The sequence below is a fragment of the Nyctereutes procyonoides genome, unplaced genomic scaffold (genome assembly GCF_905146905.1).
Source record: "Nyctereutes procyonoides isolate TBG_1078 unplaced genomic scaffold, NYPRO_anot_genome, whole genome shotgun sequence".
NCBI lineage: Eukaryota > Metazoa > Chordata > Mammalia > Carnivora > Canidae > Nyctereutes > Nyctereutes procyonoides.
The window spans coordinates 11,266,734-11,282,292 of NW_026575036.1; the positions used below are offsets into that span (position 1 = coordinate 11,266,734).

At 36.1% G+C, this 15,559-nt stretch overlaps 1 protein-coding gene across 1 annotated transcript in view; it reads right to left on the reverse strand.

Annotated features, from left to right (window-relative positions):
• ITPR2 (inositol 1,4,5-trisphosphate receptor type 2) overlaps positions 1-15,559 on the reverse strand; it is a 469,109-nt gene that overhangs the window by 327,701 nt on the left and 125,849 nt on the right. The window contains exons 11-13 of the mRNA XM_055318489.1: positions 12,357-12,508; positions 9,090-9,189; positions 8,398-8,558 (exon numbers count right to left, since the gene is read on the reverse strand). Coding sequence (XP_055174464.1) covers positions 8,398-8,558; positions 9,090-9,189; positions 12,357-12,508 — 413 coding nt within the window. The remainder of the gene's footprint in view (positions 1-8,397; positions 8,559-9,089; positions 9,190-12,356; positions 12,509-15,559) is intronic.

Genomic DNA, 15,559 nt, shown 5'->3' on the forward strand with positions numbered 1-15,559 from the left:
TTCCAGAGACTGTTTTCTTGGGGTGCCTATTTTAAATTTTAACCCAATCTCTCTTTTAGAAATGTGCCTATGCAGGATTCACTCACATAACCTTTGAGGGCAATTACAGAAATGTAAACTACAATTCATGTGCATTGAAATGTGGTGTGAATTTCTTTTGAAACTGTGGCCTAATGTCTTCCAAATCATTCCATTTTTCCTAAAAATAAAATTTATTTTGAACTCAGGGTACTTCAACAAATTGAAATTAAGTTGAACTTCAGTTAATATCTGTTCAATCTACGAGTTCAGTTTGAGCATAAATATGTTTTCTATTAAAATCATTAATATTCTTTTTCTCCTCTGTTTCAAGTTAAGTGTGTTCCGAGGTTTAGACATGTAAGGAAGCAAAATTGTGGGACAAGTACAAATCACTCTGCTTCAAAGTCTTGCAAATGGCCTGAACTGGTGAAAGTTAATGGAATGATGATCAAGAAAATTAAGTCTTAATCAAGGATCACTATACCTTAGCCCTGCTTGCACAGCCTGCCTTCTCTGATGACTGGGCAATGGAAGGCCAGAAAACCAAGCTTATCTTTGGATCTCTGAAACTGTTGAAACCCTTTTCCCCACTTTCCACCTCAAGCAGTGACAAAGCAACTGAGTTTTTTCAGTTTAGATCAAATTCCAATTCTATACTTAGAAGTGGTTTAAGCCCACTTATTCACTCAATCGTATTAATTTGCTTGTACTAAAAACATTTTGTGAGAGACTTTGTCAGATGCAGCAATGATAAATAAAATTTTATATATATATATAAAGATATACCTAAAAATTATATGTATATATACATACATATATATAAAGATACACCTAAAAAATAAAAAGCTTTAGGGATTAGGAACAAAATAAGAAAAACACAGTGATAAGCAGGGTTATTGTTCAATCCTTGCAAGATAACTGGGACTGAAACACATGGTAGGTCTTCACTTCCTTACCTCACTGAAGATATTAAAGCAGGAATTTTCTACCTCTTAAAAGAACCTTAAAACTTTGGTGGCCCTTCTTCAGCTCTGGCAATGCGGTGGTAGGAGGAAATAGAGGAAATTCACGACAGGACTGGAACCAGCCACCTGTGATCTCAACAGCTGAAGCCTCAAATTAGAAGATGGACTTTTAGTCCTCAATTTCAGATCTGGCTTGGAACTAGCTGAGATGTGCCAAGTGGAGGCAACGACAAAAGTGAGAGAGGAGATAAGCAAATGTAGAGAAAGGGATAGCAAAATCCACCAACGTAAGAAGAATCTTATTCAAATTTCAAAGCACACAAGGGAAATGGACTTGAAGCCAGACGCATTATATGTAAAAATCAAGAGGCCAGGGCACCTTGTGATTTTGGCTCAGGTCGGATGGAGTCCCATGGACTCTACACTCAGCAGGGAGTCTGCTTGAAGTTTCTCTCCCTCTGTCCCTTCCCTCATTTAGGATCTCTCTCACACACACTCTCAAATAAATAAATAAATCGTTTTTTAAAAAATCAAGAGACTAAGTCAATACCAACAAAATGCAAGTAACAGGAAAATTTCAAAATCACGTTTAAATTAGTTTTTTCAACCAATAAAGAGATAAAGAAAGCAATTATATACAAAAAAGACAAATATATCTTAAAAAAGCAGATACGAATGAAGAACAGGTGGATACACAAAAGAATCAAAAGAAATCTGAGAAATAAAATTATAATCACTTAAATAAAAGTCTAATTAATGAAGGTAAATCATTCTGCACACATTCTAAAAAGTAGAGTGATTTATAAGGCAGTATCAAAAAAAAATCAATCCAGAAAGCAGCACAGAGAGATTTAAAAAGGAAAATTATAGAGACAGTTAAGAGATAAAAAGGTTGAATTAAGAGGACCCAACATACATTTAATAGGAGGTCTGAGAGAGAAGAAAAGGAAAAGATAAAGTAGCATTTGAAAGAAAATGGCTGAAAACTGCATAATTAAAGAAAACATAAGTATACAGAGTAAAAGCATACCTTAAACATTAGGTAGGGAAAAACAAGAATTAAACTTCCTTAATTTAAAAAAAAAATTTAATGAGCTCATAGATACAGAGAACAGGTTGGTAGTTGCCAGAGATGAAGAGTAGGGGGTGGATGAAATGGGTGAAGAAGGTCAAAAGGTATAAACTTCTGATTATAAAATAATTAAGTCCTGGGGGTGTAATGTACAGCATAGCAGCAATACTTAATAATATTGTATCTTCTATTTGAAAGTTGCTATGAGAATAAATCTTTAAAGCTCTCATATGAAAAAAAAATATTTTGTAAGTCTGTATGGTGACAGATGTTAACTAAACTTATTGTAGTGATCATTTCACAATATCCACAAATATCAAATAATTATGTTGAACACCTGAAACTAATATTGCCAACTGTACCTCAATTTTTAAATATGCATTAAAAAATTTATTTGCAAACGCATCAGTGTAAAACTTCAGGACATAAAAGACAAAGAAAAAATCTACAAAAATTACCAAAAAAGTAAAGAAAAAAGGCCAATAAAGTAAAAATTGTATGAGCAAAAGACTTCTTAATGGAAACAAAATATGTCTGAAAATAATTACATTCTAATTTTAAAATATGGAAGAAAAATAACTGTCAAAACTAACATTCTACACATAATTAAAGTAGTATTTAAGAGTGACAGTAAAATAAATGATTTTCATATATTTAAAAATTCAGAAGATTTATAACCCATAGGCCTTCACTAAATGGCTTAAAGAATAAATTTTAGCAAAAAGAAAAGTGAACCCAGATAGAAGATGTGAAAAGCAAGAAATAAAAGCAAGCGGAAGAGATAAAATAGAATGAGAAATACAATCCATAGAAAAAAAATTTTAGAAATAAAAATTTTTAATAAAAACGTGGTATATCATAATTTGTAGGACACATCTACTCCTTTGTAGATGTCAACTATTATAAAATAAAAATTTTAAATGAAAACAGAAAACACAAAACTATATAGCTAGGCATCTTTCCAAGAAAGATGAGAGGAAGAAAATCAGCATAATTAAACCATTCTGAGGTACTTTACTCCCAAGAGCAGAAGAAAGAAATATTTAATAGCTTCAAATTTTGTAGGAAAGAATATGCAGTTAAAATGTATCGCAAGGGATGCCTGGGTGCTCAGTGGTTGAGTGTCTGCCTTTGGCTCAGGTTGTGATCCTGGGGTCGAGTCCTGCATCCAGCTCCCTTCAGGGAACCTACTTCTCCCTCTGCCTATGTCTCTGCCTCTCTTTCTGTGTCTGTCATGAATAAATAAATAAAATCTTTTTTAAAAATGTATGACAAGAATTTATGGGCAATTGCTAAAGAATAGCAGCATGACCCAAAGCTTTTAAACCAGTAGAGGAAAAGGAACAGAGAGAAAATATAAACTTTATCACACTAACAGAAAGCAAGAAAGCAGAGGGAAAAGAAAAAAAGCTAAAGAAAAAAATTAGAATAAATCCAAACAAACTAAAAGAATAAATCCAAACACACTATTTCTTAAATGCAAAATAATTTAAAGACTATCAGATTCCACTTTTATTTATCTGTTTCTTTATTGTCTTGAGGTCTTTTATATTTTATATACCTATCATCCCGTGAATTCATAGGGAATGAGTTCCAGCAGCTCAGGCTCCTTCCCATCGGTTCTCATAAAGTGTGTGCCTTTCTCTTTGGCTTCCTTATTTTTCTGATCATTTTCCTTCCCCTCTGCAGGAAGCTATCTCTATTGTTTGAGTACTTAATACTCAATACATACATTAATTCTCTTGGCAAGAATCTTGCCCTTGTTTGTCCACGACAATGCCAACAGCATACTGGGTAACATGTAGACTCTTCCATTTTTGCCATGGTAACCATGGTAATGTGTGTGAGGTGCCTCTTTCTGAACAGTGTCCATTCCCTTGATGTTCACAATATCATTTTTCTTGTACATTCACATGTATGTGGCCAAGGAACAGCTCCATGTCTTCTTAAAGGTCTAGAGAATATAGTGGGTGCCCCTCCTCCTTCCATTTGTGTTGGTCATTTTGGCGAATTACTGGAAGATGGGGGCTCCAGATGGAGGATATCAAATTAGGTGAGAAGTTAAAATGGTGGAATAGTAGGGGGACCCTAAGCTTGTCTTATCCCTCAAACACAGCTAGGTAAGTATCAAATCATTCTGAATACCCAAGAAATCGACCTGAGGACTGAGAGAACAAACTGTACAACTAGAGGGAGAAAAGGATCAGATTATATTTTTAAAATCTAGCTCCCTGGGGGTGCATGGGTGGTTCATTCAGCTGAGCGTCTGACTCCTGATTTCTGCTCAGGTCGTGATCTCAGGGTAGTAAGATCGAGCCCCACATTGGACTCTGCACTCGGTGGGGAGTCTGACTGAGATTCTCTCTCTCCATCTCCCACTACCCCTCCATCCCCAAGTAAAATAAATAAATCTTTTTTAAAATATTAAGAAATAAAAAATAAAATCTAGCTCTGCTGCCTACAGGAGACATTACTAAAACAAAATGACCAGAAAATCTGAGATAAACTGATATTCAAAAAGAGGCATTAGACAAACACTAAACAAAAGATAGCTAGTGCAGCAATAGTACCATCAGACAAATAAAATTTAAGGAAAGGTGACATTGCTAAAGGAAGATATTAATTTTGAATTACAATGATTTCTGATTTGAAAAAAAACAAACAAGGATATCTGATCTGGTGATTCCATGTGGAATGACCACTATCCTAGATCCTGAGTTTCTATAGTGGGGAATTAGAACCAACCACAAACCAGTAAACTGCATGAAGACATGGCCATACTCCGTCCTGTTCACGATCACATTATCAGCATGTGTGCATGCTGCATGGCCCAGTGCCTGGCATATACCAGGAATTCAATAAACATAAATTAATTATATCTCTGAACTATAAATGCTGCTGAGGAGCTCATCTTTTTCTGTACCCTTAGAAGTAAAACATAGTGCAGAAATTCTGGTTTATTGATGTGTCCCTTCTTCAAGCCCTGAACACCATTTTACCCCCTGTCCATCCTCCCTCCTCTCCCACTCCCAATGTGTTCCCAATACTCTCTATTTTGTTGGTGTGACTATGCACAATAAGATCAGAAAATTCCACTGAAAAATATCTGAGGTTGAGGATCTTGTAGCCTAGCATAGGAGCTTGCACCTCCAGGGCTCCATTTCTGGGAGCCTGAGAGAGAATTCAAACAACACAGGCATTTGGAGCTAGATCTGCAATATTCTAACACCTTCCCTCTGACCTTGTCTCATTCTTTCTGGTTTTGAGTAAGAGAAGATCTAATAATAACTTCATTCTCCAGAGGGGGAAAAAGTCAGAGTTGTGAGGTATTTTCAGAAAGAATTTTATATTGAATTCTAAAACAGAGAAAATAATATAAATGTATTCAAGTATGCCAATAAGTTCCACTGTACTGACAGGCAGCTTTGAACAAATTTTGATGGGAGATGACTTTTCTAAAATTACTAAATTAAGATCAATAATTGCAACTTCATATTTCTCAGGCATATTTCTCTTTGCTCTGATATTTCTCACTCTGAAACATGGGTAAGAAGCAGGGAAAATAAAAAATAAAATAAAATAAAAAAAGCAGGGAAAATAAAAATGCATGATCTCTGGTCATTCCTGGTCCAGTACCATCCTTCAAGCATCATGAGAGGTCAAGATTCTCTCTGGCAGAAACTAAAAAGCAACTTGCTCAGGATTACAACCAGCAATGGGGGAAGGCTTATATCTGTTCTTGTCCTTTCTTCAAGAAATACCTCACTGCTAGCAAGGGAGACTTTTTAAGTGAGGTGAGTAAATTTCTGTGCATATGTGAGAGTGACAGAGATAAAGAAATGGATTCACCAAAAGGAAGCACTGATAGACAAATAACAGGCAGATAAAAAGTGCTATCTGCACAAGCGGATTCCATCACATACCCTGATCTTGTGTGGATATTTAATTATCTGTAGTCCAGAAGAGTAGGGCAGTTGTTTCAGCTTAGGGCCTTTATTTTCTCCAAGAAGGTTCAAGGTACAATTGGATAGACAATAGTTATTTTCAAAGCCATGTTTGTTAGGGAAAAAAACAGGTAAGAACAGAAAGGAAGATGAGAAACAGCTATCCCATTTGTTTGCATATTCATGATGTTTTTCTACTGATAGGAGTGGGAAGAAGCAAGTTGGATTTTTGTTCCTTTGTTTTATTAGATATACAGCTAAAAGTTCAGAAAACATAAATGTTTAGTTACAGAATATTTCTAAGATGACCCCATAAAGCCACCACCCAGTCCAGAAAATGGAACACTGTAGGAGCCTCTGTGAATGCCTTCCCTCTAAGGGAAACACCATCCTGATTTTTGTGACAATTACTTTCTTGCGTTGCTTTATAGTTCTCCCAATTGCTTAAGCACTCCAAAGAAATAGAATTTCATTTTGCTCACTTTTGAGCAGTACAAATCATATGACAGTGAACATATCTGTGTCTAGTTCTTGTCAATGTAATTTATTGGGTGCATCCATGTTGTTACACATAGAAGTAGTTCATTTATTTTCATTGCTATACTGTATTCCATCATGTGAATTTACCAAAACTGTACTCACCTATTCAACTCGTGATGAACACTTTACGATTTTAGATCTTGTGTTATTTATAATAAGGCTGAACATTCTTAGTTAAACATGTGTCCTGGTGCACATGTGTAGGAGCCTCTTTTGGACAGATGTTCAAAAACATTCAGCCTAGAAGAATTGGTGAGTCATGGAGTGTTTGCTTCTTTGTGTGTGTGTGTGTGTGTGTGTGTGTGCGCGCGCGCACACACACACTAAGAACACTTATGAGATCTACCCTCTTAACAAATGTTTAACTGCACAATACAGTATTGCTCACTACAGGCACAATGTTGTACAATAGATTATCTTGTATAAATGAACGTTTATACCTATTAAACAAGATTTTCATTTCCCTTGTCGCCTGCAGCCCCTGGCAACCACCTTTCTACTCTCTGTTTCTTTGAGTTAGACTATTTTGCAGTACTATTAACAATAGCCAAGATATGAAAACAACTTAAATGCCCATTGATGGATGAATATTTAAAGAAAATGTTATTTTATACATGCAATGGAATATTAATCAGCTTTTAAAAAGAAGAAAATCCTGTCATATGTGACAACATGGGTGAACCTGGAGCACATTACACTACGTGAAATGAACTAGTCACAGAACAAACTCTGCATACTTCCACTCATATGAGGAGTGTTTTCTTTCAAGCGACTGTCAAACTACTTTTCCAAAGTGTTTATACCAATTATCATCTCCCTAGCTGTGATGAGAGTTCCAATGTATGAACGCCTGGGAAATTGACAAATAGCTTTTTCTTGTTCAAATGTATAGGTATGTAGCAGATCATCAAGAAAGGAAATATAGAGAACGCCTGTGTTCTGATGCACTGAAAACACAGAGACCTTAAAACCGCATATGAGGGATGCCTGGATAGCTCAGTGGTTGAACATCTGCCTTTGGCTCAGGTCATGATCCGGGGGTCCTGTGATCGAGTCCAACATCAGAATCCCCCCAGGGAACCTGCTTATCCCTCTGCCTATGTCTCTGCCTCTATCTCTCTCTGTCTCTCTCAGGAATAAATACATTAAATCTTTAAAAATAAATTAAATAAATAAGTAAAATGAAATTACAGATGATCAAATCCTCTACTTATATAAAATGAGAATAATGTCCATCTCGGGACAATTTGAAGGAGTACATAAAATATTTTTACAGTACTGACATAAAGCAGGAATGATATTATTGACAGCTATCAGTAGCATTTTCTTTCTCAACTATTTCCAGAACGGAGTTGAAGACTTAAGGATCCAGTTTCTCTGCGGGAGTTATAAGGGTAGAGGGCTATACCTTGCAGATTGTTTCCTAGTATATTTATTTTGTGGTATCTGAGCAGACAAATGTGTCTTGAATAAGTAAAAATACAAAAGTATAAAACTTCTTCTAGGACTATTAAAACTCTTAAATCCAAACATTAAATAAGGTGCAGCAAAAGTATTACAAGTCATTTATAAAACATTTAAAAGCAAAAAAAAAAAAAACATTTAAAAGCAAAAAGATCAGTAAGTGAAAAAACAACTGTCTTCAAGCCAAGCTAAAATGGAAAAAGCGAATATTCCACCAGATTTTAATGTCACTATATTCATTCACTTACCCTGATCTGCTCATTCGGAAGCAGGTGTGCTGCTATGGAGATCATTCTAAATATTCTCTTAGAGTCACTCATTCATTTGAGGTTTACCACAAGAGTTGACAACTGACTCTTGATGAGTTAAGAGCCATTTTAAAATTACTAACCTCCTTTCATTCTGAGTTATTGTGCCATTTTCCAGCTTTTTAACTGTGGTTGCCAGCACTTTATTTGCATCATTGGCAAAGTCTAAGTCTCGAACCTCAGACAACGGGACAGACACAATGGCAAATGCTTCTTTATCTTCTTTTGTTTGGCAAGTTCCAATCTGCAATGTGTTTTTTCAATTCAAATCAGTTATTTTTTTAAATGATTATGCAATATTTTGCAGGTACTAACATCTTAATACAGTCTAAGAAATGTAAGACAGGAATAGATCATCCACACAATGATTTCAACATGCATCATCCACTGTGAAACACTGTAGGGACACATAGATTTTCCATGCCCATTTCCTGCCTTGTTCCCAAAGCCCATCTAGAACCATATCCTCTGACACTTGCCCTTTGCTTCAGTGTCAACAGAGTAGAGAAAATGTACTCCTGGAATCTTCTGCCCTTTATAACATCCTGCTCCTACTCTTTGGGTATTTGTGCTATATCCCCTGTATCACAGCTCTACAGCAGCCAAGCCACTTAGTTCAGCTACCTAAGCAACTGGCAGAATGAATACTTGATGAAATTAATCACAATAATCTCTAATATTGATAAAAATGAATTGTAAGGAACATGTCAATCATCCCCTGATCCTAATCACACAACACTGGGCTAAAAATTAAACCACTGTCAACAGCGTTTACCTTCAACATAACAGGTCTCTCTTCATCTGTGTCTATAGGGATACTAGTACTTGTTACCCATGTGTTGGTACATAAATGCCTCAACCGAACATATGAGTTCCTAAAAGAAAAATAATACAAAAAGCAGGTCATAAAAATTAAGCAGTTACATATTAACACATTTAAAATACAGTTTCATACATGATATATTTCAGACTAGTGACTCAAGTATAGATCAGTCTGGTTTAAGAAAGTTCTGAGTCAAGGACTATTTCAAAGCATGTGGTATTATTACCTAGGTCAGTGGTTCTCCAACTGTGGTCCCTGGCCCAGCAGTACCAGCATCACCTGGGAACTTGTTAGAAATGCAAATTTGGGCCACCTGGGTGGCATAGTCAGTAAAGCACCAACTCTTGGTTTCCACTGGGGTTGTGATCTAGGGGTTGTGGGATCCAGCCTTGTGTTGGGCTCCATGCTTTGGCATGGAGTCTGCTTGGGTTTCGCTCTCTTTCTCTCCCTCTCTCCCCTCCTCTACTTCTTCCCTCCCTGCACTCTCAGGATCTCTCTCTTTCTCTCTCTCTCTCTAAACAAATAAATAAATCTTTTTTAAAAATGCAAATTCCAAGGCTTCATCCCAGTTCACTGAATCAGAAACCCTGAAGGTAGGGTCAGCAATGAGTATTTTAGCAGCCTCTACAGGCAATGCCAGTGTGAGAGCCACTGACTGAGTAGCCACCTCAGCTAACACTGCTATCTGAATGTAGACCCTTCTGTAGCTTAGTCACATGCATGTAAAAGTATATATAGTCAATCTTCATTATTTGCAGATTCTGAACTTATGAATCCATACACTCACTAAAATAACCCCAAAACCAATAGTCAGGGCATTTTTGCAACCATTCTCAGACATGGACAGAGTGGCAAAAAATTTGAGTCCCCCCCGTGCACATTCCCAGTGAGGCTGAATAAGGCAATGCTATGCCTTCTCATTTCTGTTTATGCTATAAACAAATGCCATTTTCATGGTCTGTTTAGTGCCATTTTTTTCCACATTTCTGTGCTTTTTGTTGATGAGCTTGCTATTTAAAACAGTCCCAAGCATAGTGCTGTCCAGTGTTCCTAAGGACAAGCCTGTGATGTGCCTTATGGAGAAAATACTCATGTCAGATAAGCATCATTCAGGCATGAGTTACAGTGCTAATGGCTGTAAGTTCCATGTTAATGAATCAGCAATACCTATTAAATAAGGTGTCTAAAATAAATAAATAAATAAATAAATAAATAAATAAATAAATAAAGTGTCTATAAACAAAGCACACATAACACAAGGTTATGTGGTATTGACTGATGAAAATACTGTGACCAGAGACTCACAGGAACCTAACCCTCTATTTCTTCTAGGAACAGTGGCTCAGTATTTGCTAATTCAGTGTACCAAGAAAAACAAGAATCAACTGTATATGAACTGTGAGCAAACACCTGAGAAAGGACAGCTAGAATTTCAGCCACCTCAAACACTCTCATTTTAGTGAATCTTTTATTATTGTCATTTCTTTAACAAATATGTATAAAAATATCTGTTCAAAAAAAAGCACTATGGTATGTTCTGTGCCTCTGAGTTGCTGAGAATTTGGTAGGAAATAGAACACATAAATCATACAACATGAGGCAAAAATCATGAGGGCCAATAAGATAGAACCAAATAAAACAAGAGCCTCCAGGAAAGAGCGATTCACTTAGTTAGCATCATGGTTCTGCTCATTCATAAAGGTAGATACAATAGAGACTGAGTTTCAAAAATCTAAAACAGCACAAACCAATCCTGTTCAAATAATCAGGAATTAATCACTATTTACCACTAAATTTACCTTTAATTAACCATTTATCATGGGTCTGTGCACTTTATAGTGAGATTCTTTTATCATTTCCATATGCAAACTTCTTTGGTTAGAGTTCAAGAGGGAATCCATTTTTGCTAAGTTAAAATCTAAAATGATTAAATTTATAGTAAGATTCCAATACTCCGAAAAGAAGGCCAGAAACCTGGACCAGGGAAGACCCTCAGAGAGCATCTCTTCACAGGCTTAAACCAATGGAACAGGAAAACAAGAGCAATACCTGATACAAAGCCAAGATTGGGCAGCATTTCTCATGAACAAGAATAACCAGGAAACACTTTGGGAAGCTCAAGGAGCAGTGTTTCTGGACACTGCTAGTACACCAACCCTCCCTGAAAGTAACCTACACAACAGTGTCTGCATCCTGTGTAGGTACCTTCAATATAACCACTGACATCTTCCCAAGGCCAATAATGCTCTATCAAGGGTAGTTTAGACCCATCCCACTAGACCTAAGGATATGGGCAAGACTCCTCAATGCACCTAGAGAGTGCATACCAGTGCAACGGAAGATAGACAGTTGCAGACAAAAGAGCTTAATTAAAATAATCAAACCCAACCAAAAAAAAAAAAAAAAAACGTAAGACATCTTCTTACATTAAGTTCTGGCTACCTCATTACCAATTCTACTTCCCCACCCCTCACTCACTTAGGCCCAGTTGATTTCCTCACTGGTCCTAGTAAATGTCAAGATTTTTCCATTTCATATTACTGCCACTTGAAACACTCCTAATGGAGAAAATTTGATCTCTCAGAACATTCAGGTCTTTTTTCAAATGTCCTAAATCAGAGAGGCTGTTTCTGAACACTCATACCTAATACAACTCTCTCTGCAATTTTTTTCCAAGCATTTTTATTACCTGACCTGATATTTTATGTTTATTTGTCTATTGCATCTCTTCCTCATTTGAATTTAAGTTTGTTCAGTTCTCTTTCCACTGCCAAGGGCAATGTCTGTTAAGTTCAATAAAGATCTACTGACTGAATGATTAAATAAATGAACAAATGGATGAATGAGTAAATGAATAAATGAAAGAAATCTGGAACTTGACATAATAGAAATAAATGATATAAGTATTAATAGAAATGCTCCTAGATTATTTTTCATGTTAGTAACCAAAGGCCATACAAATAATATGAATAAATAATTCTTATGAATTTTTCAGAATTTATTTGGTCCTATACATTTTAATTATTTATATAATAAAACAAACTATGTTAATCTTGTCACAAAAGAGGCGTGATTTTTACACACTGGTTCTTTACTTATGCTCTCTTTTGATATCACAAAAATTCTATTAACATTATATTTTAATTCCTTACCTACCATTACAATTACTCAAAGAAATGTTGCTATTTAACCATATTTTTTAATTTTTTTTATTTTTACCTTGGAACCAGGCAGTCAGCTCTCTGAAGAGTTGTGGCATCCAGTTCAAAAAGGGATGCAATGTCATTTCCATGTGGGACTGAGACTAAAGTATACATGATCTTCTCCCCCGCCTGGCGTTTCTTCTTTGAAGTTGGAAGATCCCCATCTCTCTATTGAAGAGGTACAAAGTTATTTAACTTTTAGCAGGTTTCTTACTACACTCTCCAATTAATTAGTAGATAAGGTTTAAATTGTCATGTTATTTCTTCATTGGATTATAAAAATGTCTGTTTCATATCATCCAGAAAGATCAGGTCAGGCCTGACAGTCTTGGAGGTAATTATTATCAATAGTGTTAAGTCACACACACTCCTGGAGGAATGGCTTGATCTGGGCAAATTATCAAAGCACTAACATTCAGAATAGTTGCATTCCCTTACCCTGTCTTAAACCTATTTACATAGTAGTTTTGGCCATTCCACATTTAAAAGAAACAGAGACAAGAAATAGTGTGTTGAATCACCTAGATTTCATAAACTTAAGAGTCAACATGGCAGTGTCTCAGAATTCCTAACTAACTCTCAGAACACAACTGGGGCATTCACCTGGAGAGAAAAGGAATCAACAGCAATATTCCTATTCAGTTCATCAGCTTGCTTAATTAATTCCAAAAACATACTATAATGGCATATAAAGTGAAATAAAATGGGATCTTCAAAAACAGAAGCCTTCATGATAGTGTAAAACTCAGTATTTCTAAAACACTCCATTTTAAGCTGGCAACCACACAAGATTGGTAACTATATATTTTTTACTTCTCATGGTACCAAGTCTCAATCCCTTTGGAAGAATATGATGCACAAGAAATCAAAATACAATACAGCAAATGTAATATGAGTTTGGTAATTACATAAATATAATTACTTATACATATTTATCCAAAGAAATGAAATTTTAAAATGAGAGAAGTAGAGAGAGAGAGAAAAAGAGAGTATCACTGTACCATCACAAGAAGTTGAATGAAAGTAGGAAAGAGAAGTTATTCAAAAGACCAAGGAAAGCAGCCCATGCCCAATGACAAGCAGTTGTTTAATGATCACTGTGAAAATGAGATATTACACCCAATCATTCTAAAATATTCACTTGAAGTTCCATCCCAAGATGGTGAATATCATGTCCTTTGCAGTTTCATTCTGATGTCTTCTGTAAATGGTATGCAAATTGGTAGCACCAATGAACCAGAGAGGAACCACTAGGGCTGCCAAACAAGAGCAAAACTGTTAGCTGCTAAATCTCACCTAGCCCAGAAGCACCTGGTAGCTCCTGTCATCTCTGGCTTATATGTCTTCTGCAGAGACCAAAATTCAGAGTTAAATGAAAGCAGGGGTCTGGCAAAACCTCCCCAGGTAGTTTGACCCGCATAACAGTTGTTTCTAAACAGTAAGTATAAACCATGCTTATTGATCAGGAAAAAAGCATACTTACTGTACATTATAAGGGAATGTAGAGATATAAGGAAAAATGCAGAAACAGTAAGCAAGCCATAGTTTTGGATTTACACAAAGCTTCTCATGGTACCAAAGCCATTGCTGTTTTCACTAATTTTACAAAAAAGTTTTAAAGAGAGGAAGAGGAGTATTATCACTTCCTTCAAACAAAGAGATGAGTGCAGTTACCTAGAAATGATGAAGGATGAGGAAAGAAGAAGGGAGAGGAGAAGGAGAAAAAAAAAGAAGGACAGGGAAAGAAGAAGAAAGAGGAAGGTGCAGTGGGTGGTTCAACTGGCTGCACCTCAGTCCAAGGGAACCACAGCCGGTGGCCTGGTCTGAGCCCTCAAACACTGAGTCAATCCTCAAAGGATGGGCAAGAACTCATGGCTAAGAACTTTCCTCAGGTCTTCTGAAAAAAATTCTCATGGGTCATGAGATGTATTTTCACAGTGATCTGCATTGAAAGTATGGAAGTCTGAATTAAAGACAAAATCTATGAGGGACCAAAACATCCTCACATCCTGAGAAAAGAAAATCTCAATGTCTTTAAATAACCCAATAAGAGTGACCTGGCCTGAAAAATGAGTTGGGGGAGATGGCAGCTTAGGCCCCTTGGAATCTTGAGATAGGGAAGGGTCTTTAAAGATCAGCGGTGAGCTAAAGAATCTTTCCCCAATAAATTTCTGACAGTAGCTAGTCAAGTCAAATTCTATCATTTGGAATTTATTCTTCAGGGCCTTGAAAACATTTTGGTTTAATTTTAGTTATTCCCTGCTGAGATGTGTACAGTTCTGTTTATTTCCAACGTTTCAAGTCTCAAAATGTATTAGGAGGAAGATCCTCAAGGAAAAAGCAATAGTTGGAATGGAAAAGTAGAAACAGGGCAAAGGAAAGGGAAATGAATGTGATACTCTAGAAGAAAAACAGGAGTATATAAGAGAAATACAACACTAAGGGCACCACCCCTGAAAGAAACAGGTAATAAATTGGTTTTCATGAAAACAAGTTTCTTCTGTTCCGTGAAAGACATTGTCAAGAGAATGAAAAGACAAATCACAACCTAGAAGAAAATATTTGCAAATATATATATCTAATAAAGGACTGTTACCCAAAATATACAAAGAACTCTCAAAATTCAGCATTAATAAAACAACTTATCCAATTTAAAAATGGGTGAAAGATCTGAACAGACACCTTACCAAAAAAAAAAAAAAACACATAGAGATGGCAAATAAAACTATGGAAAGATGCTCAGCATCATACATCATCAGGGAGTTGCAAATTACATAATGAGATGCCACTCACAACAATGAGATAACTACATACACACCTATTAGAAAGGATAAATCCAAAACACGAAGGACTCCAAATGCTGACAGAGATGTAGAGCAACAGAAATGCACTCCTTGTTGGTGGGAATGGAAAATGATCCAGCTACATTAGAAGACTGTTTGGTGGCTTCCCACAAAAATAAAACATACTCTGTACCGTATGATCCAGGAATCATGCTCCTTAGTATTTACCGAAATATGCACATAAAACTTGCAGATAGATGTCTATAGCAGCTCTACTTGTAACTGCCAAAACACGGAAGTAACCAAGATGTCCTGTGGTAGGCAAATGGGTAAACAAACTGTGGGCCATCCAGACATATTATTCAATGCTAAAAAGAAATGAGCTATCAAGCCACAAAGAAATCACTGAACCTTAAATGTATATTGCCAAGTGAAA